The 16,501-nt window shown below is 52.9% G+C and overlaps 6 protein-coding genes across 6 annotated transcripts; 1 reads left to right on the top strand and 5 right to left on the bottom strand.

Moving 5' to 3' along the window:
- Positions 1–180: 180 nt before the first annotated feature.
- Positions 181–704, bottom strand: PHACADRAFT_253410 (uncharacterized protein). The gene has a single exon (XM_007394130.1). It carries the CDS (start codon positions 631–633, stop codon positions 250–252), a length of 384 nt encoding a protein of 127 aa, XP_007394192.1. The 5' UTR covers positions 634–704; the 3' UTR covers positions 181–249.
- Positions 705–6,820: 6,116 nt separating this feature from the next.
- Positions 6,821–8,210, bottom strand: PHACADRAFT_193955 (uncharacterized protein; the record flags this gene model as incomplete). The annotated part of the gene is made up of 5 exons (XM_007394129.1): positions 6,821–6,859; positions 6,912–6,938; positions 7,000–7,102; positions 7,166–7,456; positions 7,513–8,210. The coding sequence occupies 5 exons, from the start codon at positions 8,208–8,210 to the stop codon at positions 6,821–6,823; spliced, it is 1,158 nt and encodes a 385-aa protein (XP_007394191.1).
- Positions 8,211–8,305: 95 nt separating this feature from the next.
- PHACADRAFT_193954 (uncharacterized protein) lies at positions 8,306–8,663 on the bottom strand (the record flags this gene model as incomplete). Its single annotated transcript, XM_007394128.1, has 3 exons — positions 8,306–8,351; positions 8,412–8,548; positions 8,604–8,663. 3 exons carry the CDS (start codon positions 8,661–8,663, stop codon positions 8,306–8,308), a joined length of 243 nt encoding a protein of 80 aa, XP_007394190.1.
- A 1,663-nt stretch (positions 8,664–10,326) lies between these two features.
- PHACADRAFT_27231 (uncharacterized protein) lies at positions 10,327–11,135 on the top strand (the record flags this gene model as incomplete). Its single annotated transcript, XM_007393980.1, has 4 exons — positions 10,327–10,574; positions 10,619–10,802; positions 10,856–11,048; positions 11,113–11,135. The coding sequence occupies 4 exons, from the start codon at positions 10,327–10,329 to the stop codon at positions 11,133–11,135; spliced, it is 648 nt and encodes a 215-aa protein (XP_007394042.1).
- An 803-nt stretch (positions 11,136–11,938) lies between these two features.
- PHACADRAFT_193952 (uncharacterized protein) lies at positions 11,939–12,445 on the bottom strand (the record flags this gene model as incomplete). Its single annotated transcript, XM_007394127.1, has 2 exons — positions 11,939–11,977; positions 12,038–12,445. The coding sequence occupies 2 exons, from the start codon at positions 12,443–12,445 to the stop codon at positions 11,939–11,941; spliced, it is 447 nt and encodes a 148-aa protein (XP_007394189.1).
- Positions 12,446–13,141: 696 nt separating this feature from the next.
- PHACADRAFT_193951 (uncharacterized protein) lies at positions 13,142–14,722 on the bottom strand (the record flags this gene model as incomplete). Its single annotated transcript, XM_007394126.1, has 3 exons — positions 13,142–14,499; positions 14,532–14,644; positions 14,700–14,722. 3 exons carry the CDS (start codon positions 14,720–14,722, stop codon positions 13,142–13,144), a joined length of 1,494 nt encoding a protein of 497 aa, XP_007394188.1.
- Between the last annotated feature and the right edge of the window lie 1,779 nt (positions 14,723–16,501).

Genomic DNA, 16,501 nt, shown 5'->3' with positions numbered 1-16,501 from the left:
TTGAAAGGGCTCATCTTGCACACGATCTGCGGGTAGTTGAGTTGGCATGAGCAGGGACACCTGCGGTAGCGCGGCTGGCCTCGATCTGACTGCCTCCGATTTCTCACGGCTAAATCTCGTCGGTGTCGTACTAGTGCGCTTGCCTCGCTTCGCCATTCCTTCTCGCGCTGTATTTCATTTCCCTCTCGCGCAGGCTGGTACGAACGATACCCCGACTACGCGTACGACTTCTCGAGCAACACCTTAGCTTCACCACCCTGGCAACAACGTCACTCTCACCGTGACAGCGACGAGCATGACGTCGGATATGGCTGTTATCACGAACAACAGCAAAAGCGAGACGTCCATGCAGGACATACACCGACCAACGCTCTCTGCAAACAGGACGCGGAGTGAATTTTCAAGGATCTCGGGCGGAGGTTGGGCGACTCGCCTGCTTCCTTTCCCGACTTCAGCACAGTCACATTCAATTTTACCTCTGTTAGCACTGGCACCGGCAGCGTCGGCCTCTAGGATGCGGAACATTTGGCGTTGGGCAGAATGGCAGGGTTCCGACCTCCACCTCGATTTTGAGCTCGAGCGTCGCTGTCTCCTAGTACACGCGAATGGCACGCTGAGCGAAAAAGGCGTCATATCTCTCCAGGGAATTAAAGTATAATGTACCAGTAGTTGTTTGTAAGCATATTAATGGATGCTGTTCCTCGGGCTCATGATCTCTCGACTGTCTGGTCAGAGCTCCCCCGTCATTCAGCCGCTGATGGAAGAAAGATGGCTAACTCCTTTCATAGGTTAAGAGGCTCGTTCACGAGCCGTGATACGGGGCACAAGGGCGCAGGTCGTTTGCGTTGCATAATGTCCCGCGCAGGCGGCGACCCCGGGGTTAGGGTTTTCATGCCGCCTTATAGGCGTGGGCTTAGTGGCGCTTGCCGCAGGCTGTTCTTTTTGTGACCACCTCTGTCAACCCGCATGTCGCCCTCTGCTGCTGCAAAGCCCGTCGATGATTCTACGTCACTCGGCTCAAAGCCTCTCTCCCTCTGGACTCCCGACTTACTCATGATCTCTCCTCTTTCCTCTTTCGCGTCGTGCGGACGTCTCGATCCAGCTCCGCTATGCAATCTCCTGGACCAAAATGAAGGATAGCTTAGACAGCCACCGCACCCGTGATTTCAATCGTTTTATTGCGTCTATCCCGCATCGCGATACTTGAAGAAGTGCCGCAAGACTCCTCGCCTCCTCTGTATAGGACCATGGCATCAGGCGCAGGCAAAGCTGTCGTCCTACCGACCACGCTGACACCACCCACGTAAAACTCCGCCAGAGGGGGACTAGACAAAGCCCGATCAAATCAAAGCTGGATGACGATCACTATCTGGTTTGCTTAATTATGTCAATGGGCAGCCCAAACCCGCCGAGCAGTTGTACGCACATAAGGTAATATGATACAGGAAGTTTTGAGGTATATATGCGAGGCCATCACGACCGGGTCTCAATCATCTCTGTCTCGCCAGCCTGCTGCCACTGTATTCAGCCTCCACGCTGCTCCTAGAACGCATGCAAGCTCACTGTCTCAGGCGCTCTGTCCCAGGCGTATCCATGCAATCGACACCAGGTCCCACCTCCGAGATGTCTTAGCGAATACCAGTACAAGCACGCCACAAGAAGCATGCGCCTACGTTGCCTCAGCCTCAGCACATCCTTCAAATTCATCAGCATCGTCAAATCATATTATTTATTTAAGCGTCAGTACTTGTTCGACGCGATTGTTAGAGGTATCGACTCAGAGCAGAATTTACTCACACTCGCCGCGGGCGATGCGGCGTGCGAAGTGCTGGCGTAATATGACATCGCGCATACGTGGGTAAAAAAAAGCAAGCTCCACTCGCCGTAGCTCCGGACATTCGGTGATCTATCCCCCCGACGGGACTAACGCGTTCTTGAGGTTTAGAGTGCGATTATGATCACACAAGAGGTGCTGCTGTCTACGATGTTCACTGTGAACACAGTTTCAAAGCTATAAACGATGAGCTCAAGCGCGAGAGATTTCTGTCCCTCACGCGGTCCAGGATTATCTAACTTTCGTTCACGTGGTTGCTCTATGGCTGGGCTTGTCTCTCGTATGCCGTGAGTCTTGCAGACCGTGCTGAAACGCCAGATTTTGAGTCCCATCGAGATGAATCGCAACGTGATGTTCGTAGCAAGGACCGAACGGGATGGTGGCGGTAGGCAGAGCGGGCCCGTTGTTATACGTTGGTTGTACGTCAACTCGCACGTATGCCATCATCCTTGCACTAGGCGGTGAAGGACACATCAGCTTTCAAAACGGTCTGTGCTGGGCACCGAAGATTTCCGAGTGTTGTGCGGGTGGGGATATGGTCGTCGTAGGTCGGCGCTTGCAGCTAGTGATATGCGGGCCGGGCCTCAAAGCCTCCAAGCCCGCCAAGCCCGGCCCAAAAAGCCTGGCCCGAGTCAAGCCTGGCAGCGGGCTCAAGGCCGGGCTCAGAGTGTAGTCAAGCCCAAGCCCGGCCCGGAAGCCCAGGCTTGGGTGTGCTGGCTCCGTTACCGTTCCCTGAGTTCAGAATGAGGAGAGAGCGACCTAATATGCACATAGAAGACAAAATGTAGATATTCTAGATGTAACGGCTCCCGCCGAGCACGATTGTGCGTCACCATCTGGTGCCTGCCGTAGGCGCACGCTCGTGGACTTCGCTGCGACTCGACTTGTTCCGCAGATGTAGATCTTCTGGAGGTTATAATTTAGTGAGTACATGCAGTATTAATCTACTACACCCAAATACATTCCCTTTTGATAGCACCGGAACACTCGTTGTATTGTGAGCAAGCCCGGGCTTAAGCCCAAGGCTTGGGCTGGGCTCGGGCTCGGCTCGGGCTCAGGGCTCGGCTTGACGTCGCCACAAGCCCAAGCCCGGGCTTTGAGCCCAAGCCGGGCCCGCACATCACTACTTGCAGCTCAGGATGTTCAAATTGTGAGCGACTGGGCACAGGCAGCATTTGCTATGGCCTTGAGCATACCCCGCAGTTAGGCCCTGACAACGCCGTGAGTGACCGACGCAAAATCCGGTAGTTTGCAGCTCACCTGGGTTCAAAGAGTGGTTGTGCGTGGTTGCCATACACACTTCGGCGACGAGATCTCGGTCACGCCAAACGCTGGTTTCGTCGACGATGATACCGTTCGTAGCCACGGAAGCTGTTGCGCGTTTACGCCAAATTGCAGGTCTTCAGCCTCAGTGCGACCGTCACCGCAGATTCGTGCTATCGCTGCCTGCATGGAAGCTGCAGATGAAGTTCTGGGCCGCTATAGCCAGTATGTTGGCGTAATCCTGTACGCCCGTTAACGTAAGCCTTCGGACGTTGATTTCGATCATGCAGCCTTCGGGCATAAGGGTGTCCGCCTGTTCGTCGTTTTTCGTCCGCGCCGTCCCCCTTTGGTCCCCAAGAAATCCATTAAGATGAGTTGCCCGCATAAGAAGGACAAGCACAGCACCGAGTACGCCACATAGTTGCCTGTCAGCCTAGATATATGGTGCGCGTTAGTGGTAGAGTATGTGACACCATGTACTCCTGACTCTGGAGAGAGAGGGCAAGTACCAATCTTGAACCAACTGCGGCGGGTGTTCATTGATATTTATCTTGACATGAGACATGCAATCTGTAATGCGCTGAGAAAGTCTACGTTGGTCTATGCAGACTCAACAGCGCACCTACCCGCAGGCTATATACCATAGCCTCTAGGATTCGCTCGGAACAAGAGTTCCGCTTGTCGGTTGCCGCTAAGCGATTGCTAGCTGTTCATGATACTAGTAGGATGCCAGATACGGTGTGGCGTCTCCGACCAATGTCCGTACAATCTGCCAGTGATTGATGCTGTGGTTGAAAATTGTCGTGAATCACTGGATTTTCGCTGCATGGAGCAAGCGTATAAGCCATCCTTTCTCTGAAGCAAATATCGGGCCATATGAATTAGAAAGATCATTTATCAAAGATACGATATAGCATGGCTCAAAGAGGAGAACACACGGGAATGCTGGCTCGAAATGAGAAACTATCCCGACAAGTTACGGAATGCACGCGGTTGGGACTCGGATATCTTTCCTGCTAGTTTCCTCCAATGCACTGGACACTCCGAGTTCGCCGCTGAGTGGCTGTTCACGAATAATGAGATATGATGCAGCTGGACAATTGCAGCTAGCCAACACTGCTTTCAGGACAGGTGGAAAAGCTTGGCGTGCGAGTAGTGATGTGCGGGCCGGGCCTCAAAGCCCGCGAGCCCGCCAAGCCCGGCCCAAAAAGCCTGACCCGAGCTAAGCCTGGCAGCGGGCTCAACGCCGGGCTCAGAGCATAGTCAAGCCCAAGCCCGGCCCGAAAGCCCAGGCTTGGGTGCACTAAATGTGTTGCTGTTCCCTGGGCTCAAAACATGGTAAGAATTACTTTATATACACATACAAGACGGGACGTTGACTTACCGGACTGGGCGGTCCCTGCTAGTGTGACTAGGCGCAATTGTGCGCCACCGCCTGGCGTTCACCGTAGGCGCCCCTTCGCGAACCTTGTCATAACATGGCTTGTAGCGCGGTCGCATGCCCTCTGGAGGCTGCAGTACGGTGGGTACATGCAATAGCAGCCTATCACATACAAATATGCTCACGTTTGTAGCATATAAATACTTGTCCTAAGCCTTGCAAGCCCGGGCTTAAGTCCACGGCTTGGGCCGGGCTCAGGCTCGGCTCGGGCTCAGGGCTCGGCTTGGCATCGCCACAAGCCCAAGCCCGGGCTTTGAGCCCAAGCCAGGCCCGCACATCACTACGTGCGAGATGTGTTGCCTTGGCAGCAACCATGCAGCCGACACCAGATCTCAACCTCGAACGCGCTCCGTAGATTTGATTAGCAGAGCCTGGTGCTAGACGCTGTGTGCAGCGCGCACTGCGAGGGTGTCCGACGCGGTCGATGGCGGCTGACGTACTTCCTGCAATGGCCACCTGGGGCCGAGATCTCCGAATACGCGATGCGACGAGATCGCAGTAGAGCAGTGCCGAGTCGTGGTGGTGTGCGCCGCAAACAGACGGTGTTTGTGTGCCAGCTCGATCTCGATCGGTTCCGCCCAGAGAAGTACCACCGTATCACCCTGGCTCGGCTGATGAGCCTCCTGCGATGGCCATCTGGAGCTGTGACCGACCATATGGAACAAACTAGCCACTGTCGTCCTTTTTCGCTTCAGAGCCTGCCACTATCCTTCAGCTTCATCACGGTTTCTAGGACCGCTGTAGACTCACCGGCTGGAATGCACGATCTCTGAGGTGCGCAGAATGCCGAATTAATTTCCTAGTACGCGATGCAACGAGACCGCAGTGGAGCAGTTCCAGATAGACAGCGTGTGCCGCAGGTGGACAGCATTTGTACGCTCGGTGCTCGCCCCGCCGCTCTGATCGATGGGCATGCTGGCAACGTGTGGACTCCCTGTGCAATTCGCAGGCGCTCCAAGGTAGCTGTTGGGACTCATGCAGTAGTATGCCCTAGACCAGAGACACCGCTGGGTTCCATTGGCCATGACTGGTAGCCAGTAAACATCGACGGAATTAGACAGTGTATTCCAGTGTACCCTGCTGTGTGCCAGCAAGGCACAATGGTGGTCACTACCGGGACCCGGTGGCAGCCAGAAATGACCATTGAACACCAGTGCACATCACTGATGTACAGCAGATTTGGCACTTAAATAATGGACGAGAGCTGCGAAGTGTCTTGTCACACTATCACGCCAGTCACTATGTCACTGACCCCCTGCACCCTCCGAGTCTGCCTTGCGTCTCGTGGCTTACACAAGCCCAAAAAATCACAGCATTGTTTTTTCCAGGTAATATAGAGCATTTATTTTGCATCGGCTATGCTATTTGAATATTGCAAAGCCACCGTCACATCAGCCGCATCGCCAGCATGGATGTCCGGCTCCATCAGCGGGGCAGTAGACCAGACAGCACCGCTGCCGCGACAGGATAGCCTTAGCTACATGCTGTTAGCGCGTGAAAGCGTTCAATTATACTTTGCACATCACGACAGGGCGGCGGCGTTCGTGTGAGGCTTGGAGATATACATGGGCGTCGAACGCATGCATGTTTGCCTCTTGTTGGATCAGGTGCGCCTTACCCTTCTCTTGCTGTGAAGACAAAATAACACATGGAAAAGCTCATTTGTAGCAGGATGACTACGCCACGGTTGCGCGTGTGCCACCCGCTGGGGAACGAAGAACACGCTGCAACAGTTTGAAAAGAATATACACCTCCAAGGCGTCGTATATCAAAGACAAGAGGTAGAGGGAGCAAGTAAGGCGTGGTACAAGGGGGCAAATCGAAGCAGCGTACGAGCGGGGAGGGGGGGGGTTCTAGGGCAAGCGGTCGGCTTGAGAAGCTTGTGGCAGAAGACAGGGGGGAGTCGGGAAGACAAACACGAACAGCTCTCGATGACAGGAGTTTAGCCCCAGTGAACATCACATCTACCCGGGTTGACTCAAACCTACTCCGCTCGACTCCGTAGACCACGGTAGGTGTATTGGACTGTGAGGCACCCCCATCTACGCAATTTTCTCGTCTTCGTAAATTGTGATACACCCAGATATTCTGCTATCTACAGTTACACACACCCAGGTCGCCTCTCCTCTACTTCCCATACAGTAGCACACCGTTTGCAGTACATACCCATAAATACCCGCATCCACGCAGCTCTCTTCACCTAGCCGCTCGTATCTGCACGGTGATTTTCAGCTATTTAGCGCGAGACAATGTGAATGCGAATAGACCTACCGTTTCTGACTTTACGCCGTGCTCGCCACCGTCCAATTCAGCTGACGCTTCTGCACTGCTGTTGGTATGCCAAGTAACTCCCCTACGAATCCGTACACTCACTGCCTTGGCTGCAAGATTATTGAATTTCTATGAGCATGTGCACAATGAATCAGAAACTGCCATCATCCACAGATATCATGTAACGCACCCTTTTCTCTCCCTCAGTGAGGCCCTTCCAATAGGTCTCAAAGGCAGCCAAGTCCTCTTGGCAGTCAGGGTGCTTGGCCTTCCAAGTGTCGCAACAGTAAGTCCTGTCAGTAGGATTTTGACAGGGTTAACCAGCTGACATCCACATGGTGAAACAAGGTACGTACTTCCCAGTGATCTTCACTGCAGCTCCCTGAGCTGCGGTGTTTCCCTTGGCGACCTGGTCATCAGAGCGCGCAGCCTCTTCAGTCGGAGCAGAGCTGATGGGGGCTGTAATAGGCAGAGCGGAGCCTTCGGTCATCGTCTCTGTTACATTAATATTCTCAGGCACACTTGATCCTGCCATTTCCTCGCCGACTTGACCACCTTCGGAATCAAACGTGACTCTACTTCCAGTGATGTCCTGGTCTGAAAGATTCTCGGGCAGATCATCTGTTGTGGGCTGCGTTGTGGCAAGACTGCAATCACCCACTGTATTGTTAGTCTTAAGTGATGTGACGGTGCGTAGGCTTACATTGGATTGGCTATGATGATCCTTCTCCCAATCTTGGGCTTCTTTGCTGCGCATCGGTCTTCAGCACTTGTGAGAGCGGCTCTCTTCTGTGCAGTATCAGGCAAAGGAGCCATCGCTGGGTCCATGTTCTCGACATCAGCTGCCGGTTCGGGCTTGCCAGAGCTGCAGCTGGGATCACCGTTGGCATGATCATCCTTGATTTCGCTGATGATTTGCTGAGGCTCCTCCTTGATGCGGCGGACAGGTGCTAGCCATGCAGCAGGCCACGGATGATGCTGGCGGTAGTGGGAATATCGTTCGATAGCGATCTGATTGGCCTTCCAGTCATCAGCGCAGTACTCAATATCAGGATGAGCCTTGTACAGTGCACTAAAGACTCCTTTGCGATGGCAGTCTAGAGCGTGACCCTGCCATGTTGCCGGCGGCGAAACCTCATGAAAGCTGTCAAGGTCAAGAAATGCACGCTTCATGGTTTTGCAAACCACAGCAATTTTCCCTATAGTGTATGGCACACCCTGGTCGTTTTCTAGGAATCGGAGCTTCTTATAGGACTTCTGACGTGGTGTCTCTTCTCGCATGGGGTCGCTTTGGCCTGGTTGTCTGTCTTGCTGCTTGTACATGTTCTTGCGCCAGAAACAGACCTTCGGATACTTCTCACGCAAGGGCTTGATGTTCTCCTTAGGTCCAGAGACTTCCATAGCAGTTCACATACTGGCACTTTGGATCACGACATCCATCTGCGAGCTCCGTGCAAGATCTCAGTCTACTAGCTAATATTGGACATAAACCAAACTCACGAGAGCATGTTCACAGCCTCATACAGCTTCTCAATGCAGTTCCTGGAAATTGTGCCTGGGTCAGGTGAGGTGCACAGCTATGTATGATCAAGATACACGCACCCAAAAACCTCCATCTCCCCCCGTACATGCTGAACAATATTAAACAGAGGCATCAGACCCAAATCAGAGCCGTTCGTCATTGTGCCAACGATATGCGTGTTTACGGCTGATATGTTTGAAGCCTCCTTGGCTGATAGCTGCAGGAACAGTGCATTAGCTATGCATACACACTCAGCAACAAATGCCACGCACTGGAACCTCAAAGGTCTCCCAGTCACCTGTGTATGCATTGGCAGTCATGTTGATGGACATATCTAGACTTGATGTGTCTTCCAAAAGGCCTCTACCTGTTTTCGTCAGTTCTCCCCTTGGTAGTCATCACTATGTTGAAATTTACCTAACGACACGTCACCTCCAGCCATCTCTTGCATCCTATGTGCTTCTGCTCCACTTTGAAGGATTCCCTCCATTGCCTGAGCGTTCTATGGTAAGAAGATGCCAGATAGATGTGCTTGACAATCACAGTAGCAACACAGAGGAGCAGGATAGCAGAATGGGGGTGTCAGTCGCCGTGATGAGAGCCTTATATATGCGATCGAATGGAAGTAAATGGGTACACCACCATGCACGTAGACCTACTCACATCTACCCATATTCTGGACTTATAAAGCACCGTGTTTTGCAGAGACATGGTTTACTTACAACTACCACCATGGACCATGACCATGACCAGCACGCCGCCACTCCTGGTCAACTTGACCAATGCGTGCGGTTGATCCGGCGCTCAGTCGGACAGCAAGCTGCATGTCACGACGACCCATTGCCTTACCAGTATCCACTCACATACTGCCAGAAGATCACTCAAGAAGTCGTTCGCACCAAACTGGCCCTGCGTCTCCTGCTCCAATTGCGTACCGAGGCCTTTGAAGAAGAGCACGCTCGCGCACGCCGCGCCGCTCAGCAGCCTGCAGCTACAAGTAGCTCTGTATCAGACCGAGCACCAGTTGTGTCAGTAAGTAACAGCATTGTACATATGTTCATAGTTGTTTACATACTAACCTGCCTCAGGATGACTCGGGCTCAAACAATGATCACACCAATTGAAGCATAGGCTTGCTGGCTGGAGAGGGACTGGTTGCTATATATTTATGCATGCTCAGAGAGTTTACAAGAGTTGTTGTATTTGCCACCCAAGGGCAGCAATCAGCACGTGACAACATTTTGGTGTCCAATTCTATGCTAAGACTATCATGCTAAGACTACTTCGGCGACGGGGATCTTCCTGCTCGTGCAAAGAGCAGCGTCCTCACGTCGATGCTGAACTACATGTCAAAGCCCCCGTGCCTGCCAGGGTGGCGCGGCCATGAAGTTGCGCGTGGCGCGCATGGCCGCAAGCATCGCAGCCTGGTCAGAGCTCATGTTGAGATTCGGGTCAATGAGCAGAAACACGTTGGTGACACGACCGTGGTGTTGATCGTCACAAAGTGCCCCATTGCCGGCTATGCGAGCACCGTTGCCACGGAGCCGTCTGCCCAGAGCAGCTTGTAGTGCGCTGAGCCCAGCCTGGCCACAGGGTCTGGCACGCGCGTGAAGATGCTGTCTCTTGCTGGGAGCCGTAGGAATGCGACGGCGTTCGCGGGTGTGTTGCCAAACAGGCCCGTCTTGTTTGCTGTTCACTGCGCGAGATCCCCAATAGAGAACGTTGCCAGCAGAGAACTTTCCGTGTTGTTCAAGTTCACGACGACGTAGTCGGAGGCTGCGACATACTGAGCAACGAAGTACAAATAGGTAAATAGCTAAGTCTGCTTACTAGAGGTGTTAGGCGCGAACTCGATTTGCTTAAAGACCGGCGTCCCTGCGTGGGAGGAGTAACGTTGCGGGGTGTGCGTACGGCGGAGTGCGGAGAGGCCGCGACGATCTTCATAGCGCAGGTGGACACCATCGTGTGCTCTTCTAGCAAAGTGCCCGCGCCATCATGTGCGATGCCAAACTCAACGAGCCAGCAGCTGATGACGACGCTGGCGCGGCTGATGCCACTGCGGCAGTGGACGGCGCAGATGCGCTCGCGGCGCTCATTGTCGCAGAGCACGGCAAGGCCGCGGAGCACGGTAAGGATGCGGCACATGAGGTCGACACTCTCGGGCAGGCTGCGGTTGCAGATAGGCAAGTTGTGGTACACGACCTCGCGCAGGTTGATGTCGAGCAGCGCGCAGCGAGGTGCAGGTAGTATGGGAAGAGCTCGTGATGGCGAGGAGTAGGTAGTACAGGAAGAGATCGTGTGGGTCGGTGAGGTCGATGAAGGTGCGCACGCTGGTGGCGAGGAGTGTTTCGAGCAAGACGGGGGTGTGCCTCTGGGGCGCCTGCGGTGACGATGGGCTCGGGCGACGGGCGTGGGTCGGTGAGATCGATGAAGGTGCGCACGCCGGCGGCAAGGAGTGTGTTGAGCAAGACGTGGGTGTGCCTCTGGGACGCCTGCGGCAACGATAGGCTTGGGCGACGGATAGATCGCCGCGGCGTATATTGGCTCGACGTCCGCGTGCGGTGGCGTGAGCGGCATCGGTGACAGCGAGGGCGACATCGAGTGGCCCGAGTCCAAGGGGGACGCCTTCCTGTGCGACCGATGGTGGTTGCGCGGCGTCGCATGTGCGGTGTGGTGGTGGGTGCGCAGAACGAAGCATGCGGGCACGACGATGGACGGTGCGTTGAGCTTCTGCTTCGTCCTCTTGCGCGCTGTGTTGGCAACTACGAAGGTTTGTCGTAGGTGGCGGTCATGCCTTGCATTGAAGCGGAGGAGGAACGATGGGGAGTGTGCGCACGGCGCAATGCGGAGCAAGACTGCGACGATGTGTCCTGCAGCACAATCATCATGAATAAAGTCCGTTACTGACTATGGAAGTACAACACACCTTGGTTTAATGTAGCTGGTCCCCATCGTGGTGCGTGCAGTTGGGTGCTGTCAGCGTGCGTATGGTAGCACAACAGTGGAGGCATCATGAGAGAGCCCACGCTACTGGTATCCTTGCAGCCATGGACACTCCAAGCCCGTCGAGGAGCGTCGAAGCAGATTGGAAGTGCGACATAACCACGAAAATACCAATGACATGGTGGAGGAAGTGAACAATGTGCTAGCTGGTAGAAAGCGCTTATAAGCGCCGCACACCCTGAGAGGCGCCTGTCATAGATATCTGGTGCGAAGTGAACGATGTGCAGTCTGCACCTCAAATTGAGGAGTATAAAAATGTAATACATGATATTAGTGAAGCACAGTGAGCTAGCTATTCGTCCTCATTATCAAGCTCCTCATCTTGCTCATATAATGTAATAGAATCGACCCCGAGCTTCTCCATAACAAATACTCTACCTATAAGCTCGTCGTGGCCGGCTCGATGAGGATGTGGAATCATCGCGACAATGGCTGATATTGTCTTGACACTTACAACCAGGATATCATCATCACCACTTGCCTTGCATGACCACACAGTCTTGTATGACTTGGTCAGCAGCTGGTGGTCGGGACATGTGTATCTTGACACAAGTGCAAATGCTCGTGATGGTTGGCCTGGCTCTACTTCCATTTGAAAGAAGAATCAAACCTTGCCATACTCAATCTTGCTATTGTGGGAAAACTAGAGCAAATACACAGTAAAAATACGGCTGACTCGGATGCAGAAGGAGACACAATGTACCTTCACATTCCGAGATGTTCGGAGAGCCTCAAGAGTTTTGAGAGACTCTTTCCACAGCGAGCGAGCGTTCTGCCCACTGGGAAGATGCAGACGAGCCCATCGTGCAATCTTTGGCTGTTGCAACCAAGCATCCGTTGCAGGAATACCATGAGCATGCACAAAGCGCCGCAAGGCGACGGCTTCTGCATGTGAAACAGCCCGTTGGCTCTTCCCGGCTGCACGCAAGAGAATATAGCCATTGCCAACAATAACTGCACCATGCAGTATGGTGGGATCAGGGGCGAACGCAGGGTACATGGCTTTGAGAGCATTGAATTGGCAACGGCGGAGGGCAATCTGCTGTAAGTTGGTGTATACGTTGGAGTGCTGGCGGATGTCCTGACCGAGATTGCCAATTGTACGCTCCATAGCCGCCTGGTTCAAGTTTGCGTTGGGGCCACGCCGAAGGGTTTCGGGACCGGTATGAACTGGACCGTGGGTGCTAGGACATGCAAAATGGAGCCGTGATGTCTTGCGTTGGCAGTAGAGGGTCTCAAAGTCTTGTGACCAGCTGAGGAGAAGCTTGTGAGCAGCTGTGACATCAGTTTGAATTATTCGGCGTTGGTGTAGAATGTGCATTCCACGAACGAGCTTGCAGAGGTGACGCCAGTACTTCTCCGGAAGGAGACCATACAGCAAAGCAGGCGCAAGGCCATAAAGATAATGCTAAAACTCGATAGCTTTGTAGCCACTGTTGAGTTTCTCCGCAATGTTGCGTGGTGGACGATCAAAGGACCCAGAAAGATACGGTCAAGTGGCTGCAACTTCCTTGTCATGTTGCTCCCAAAGTGGAACATTGCAAAAAATGGCCCAGTCCCAAGTGTCTTTACTATCCTGGTTATCACAGTTGATAGTTCCCCGGAGGAGGGAAAGGTACAAATCAGGTATGTTGAGAGACACGAGATGGAACAGGTCACTCTGAAAGCAACCTGGAACGCCAAGAGTATGGTGTAATGGGAAGCCGCTTACAATACTGGGCTTGGAAATGCCTGTCTCAAGGCGAATGCGTTTGTAGGCAGCCTGAGACCGTGAACCTGAAAGAAGCTGCTGCAGATTGTTGTTGTATCAGTGAGTCTTCTCTGCATATGTCTCGTTAATAAGGACACCAACATTGACATCAGGATGATCAGAATTGTTGACGCGATGATTGTGTGGAAGTTGAGTTGCCTGAAAGTAGTGGCCGCTCCTATCTTTGCACCGTCCAGGAAAAGGGCAGTAGAGCCGATGGCCAAAGCGACCATGGTGTCCAACAAGGCCTGTCATCTGCGTCATGCCAATTTGATCTGCTCCGAAGGCAATGATATATGGGTCTGAGCAAAAGAGCCGCTGCGTAGCACCATTCCAAACCACGAGGCCTTCTTTCATAAGGGCGGCAAGATGGCGGAAGCCTGGAAACAAAAATGAGTCAATATTCTTTGGCTTGTTGGGGCCAGGAATGACGCCGCCAACATAGACGTTCTGCTTCTTGTAGCAGGTATCAGGGCTGCGGTCCATGAGAACCCAGATGTATATCCAAACATCAAATGTCTTGTTGCAATAAAGCTGTGCACCATCAAGCGAGAGCATAAGAACCGTGTCGTCTTCACCAATGAACCCATTGAGGGCAGCTTCGAGATAGTCCGTGCCGTGTATATAGTTGTCAAGCTCAGGAGGAGAGAACTCGAAGTTGCCATCTTGGTGTTCAGCCTGCCGCGTTATCTCCTTCATGATCTTGGCAGTACAACGTGCACGATAGCTCATACCCTCTGCACCAATGGAAGAGCGCCACATTGCTTGAATAGCAGGTCCCATACAATTCGTAAGGAAACGCTTGACAGGAACTTTCTTGCTGGAGCGTGCATGTTCGGCTTGGTCGTAGCAATGCTTTGAGCACATTGGGCACTGCTCAAGGTCTTCAAACGGCCCCGTGAAGCTGACACAGCTGTCAAAGCACATGTCATGATAGACAGGAACAATACCACTAAGCTCTTCAATGCGGCGCTTGACTGCATCAAATGAAAGCATCTCACAGCTTGGATCAAAGCGCAAGATAGCGTCACAAATAATATGGTAGTGGTGTTGCGAAGCATTCTCGAGGCCCAAGTAAACTTCGATCGAAAGGCGCTCGGTAGCGTCTTCAAGCTCTAAAGCCTCTTGTGGAGGATGGCGAAGGCGTTCTATGACAGCAGACGATAGGTCAGTTTCGAGGGCAGCATCTTGAAGAGCTGTGATAAACTGCTGTGCAGTTTCAAGATCTTTGATGTGGTGGCTCGTAGTGAACACAGGCTCGTTGAGCTCAGAAGGCCTGTGAGGTTCGTCTTCTTCATCTTTTTCATCCTCTTCAGCTAGCACATGGTCAATGTAGCTTCCGTGATCAGGCCGCCGAGCATCTGGTAGCATCAACTCGGGCTGTCCGGAAGCAGAGTCAGCCTCGTCATCGTCATCTGGCTCAGGCTGAGACTCCTCCCAGGGTCACGATGGTGGCACAGAAAAGTTGTGCTCTTCAGGTTGTGCAGATGGTCGAAGTAATGGAGTGAGGGGACAATCATGTTCAGGTGTAAGAGATTGGCGGAACTCAAGCTGATTGAGCTAAGAAAGCCAGCAAGGTGAGCACGTTACAATGGATTGAAGGGCAAATACATACCAGATCCATCTCCACATTGACATCTTTTGCCTCTTCACTAGGATCCTCCCCAGGAGAAGGTCACGTGCGCTTTACAGGACTCGCCTGTCCACCTTGGACAGGCTGCTTGGGTTCTAGAGATTCGGAAGGATCCCGTGCACGTTTTGCTGTAGTAGCCTCTGCTGCATCTAAATATGCCCTTTCTTCTTTGTCCAGGAGGGCTTGGTGGAGGTGGTAGGTGGATTTTGGCAACCATGTCGCCTGTTTGCAATGTATCTTGCAGTTACAAAGGTATTCACGGCGGCCGGCTTCATTTATTCGCCACATAACACACGAGTAAGAGTTGGAGAAGTCAAAGTAATGATATTAGAGGGTGTATTACATGAAGAAGGTGCGCGGTCTGGAGAGAACAACGTCGTGAATAAAGATATAGCAATTTGGGGCAGGGACGCGCGAGAGAAATGTTGCAAGCGCCGAAGGGCACTGACCATCCCAAAGGCGCACAAGTGTTGATAATTGTAACGACAACAGAATAAAAATGTGGGAGAACAAAGTAGATACAGGTATATGGTCAAAGACAAGAAAACAGCAAAAGGCGAAAACTGAGATCAGAGGGCGAAGAGAGTAGATATTGGTAACCTTCGGTCTCCGTCCGTATACCTTGGTAGGTCCGAGTGCAGCCAGGTAGGTGGGATTCTCACTGGGGTTTAGCAGGGGCGCGTGCTGTTCAGATGTATACGTACTCCGTTGTTGACATCGTCTAGAGGCAGAGCCCATCATGATGAACACGTGCAAGAATTTGCGCCCTATAGAAACAAACATCTCGGATAAGACCGCAAAGAGTGGGGAACTGTTGTTCCCAGCCTTTGATCCGTCGAACGTGACTGCTCTACGTTCGTTAAGGCATCTGTCATGCTTTCGGCACGACCAAAGTTTCGTCGCCGGCACGCATGTCTATCTTACTGAGCAGCTACCCGGACCCAGAGGTAAGTGGCGCACCTCTAAGATTTGCGATGACCGACGCCCTACCAGAAATTGGCAGTCGGCTATGCTTCCAGCCGCAGCGGAACTATTACCGTCTAGACTTTCTTCGCTGTCGTCTTCGCCTGCGCGATCCCAGCGCCTCTCGTCTCATCTTCATATCTGGTTGTTTATAGTGACCACACGGCCGTCAAGCTCGACAACAAGTGTATGAAGTGGTCATCGGAATGGCCCGTCTGCTTAAACAATTCTCGCATTTTGCTTTCTACCAATGCTCTTTCGCCCATTGACGCGGCTGTGCCTGACGGCCCGATTCGATCTGCTTGGGTGCGCAGGCGCAATGTGCTCATGCAGTAGTCTCGTCCCCAGCCATTCTAGCGCGCCCGGACTTCGCCGGTCGGAGACTGCGTCGGACATCAATGGTGATGTGCAGTCTCTCGCTAGAATGTCTGGTCCACTTGGATCATCCAGGGGGGCCTCATTCGCACGTGATCTACACGCTCCCTGAGGAAGTGACCGCCTGCGCACCGCCAAGTTGCTGGTGATGAGTAAGGCGTTCGTGTATGCAGTCAGACATATATGTAAAAGTGCCTCTGATATATTCTTGAGTACATTTGTGTTTTTATAAGCCCCCTGCAACGGAGAGTACCACTGCAGCCCAAATAGCCGCCAACGGCAGGCTACGGGCGCGGTATGTGTGCGCGTCAGTCACGTGCGGACGAGACCCCCCCGGATGATCCAAGTGGACCAGACGGTCTAACGAGCCAGTGCACTTTGCTTTCAAAGTCCGATGCACTGGCCGACAGTGTTTACACGTCGGAGTTAAGAGCGGATGAAACGAG

Source organism: Phanerochaete carnosa, assembly GCF_000300595.1.
Source record: "Phanerochaete carnosa HHB-10118-sp unplaced genomic scaffold PHACAscaffold_4, whole genome shotgun sequence".
NCBI classification, from domain to species: Eukaryota; Fungi; Basidiomycota; class Agaricomycetes; order Polyporales; family Phanerochaetaceae; genus Phanerochaete; species Phanerochaete carnosa.
This window is presented reverse-complemented; position numbering and strand designations above follow the sequence as displayed.

Bases quoted from the DNA above. Each gene is read 5' to 3' on its own strand.
- PHACADRAFT_253410 (XM_007394130.1), bottom strand. From the start codon at position 633: ATGACGCCTTTTTCGCTCAGCGTGCCATTCGCGTGTACTAGGAGACAG.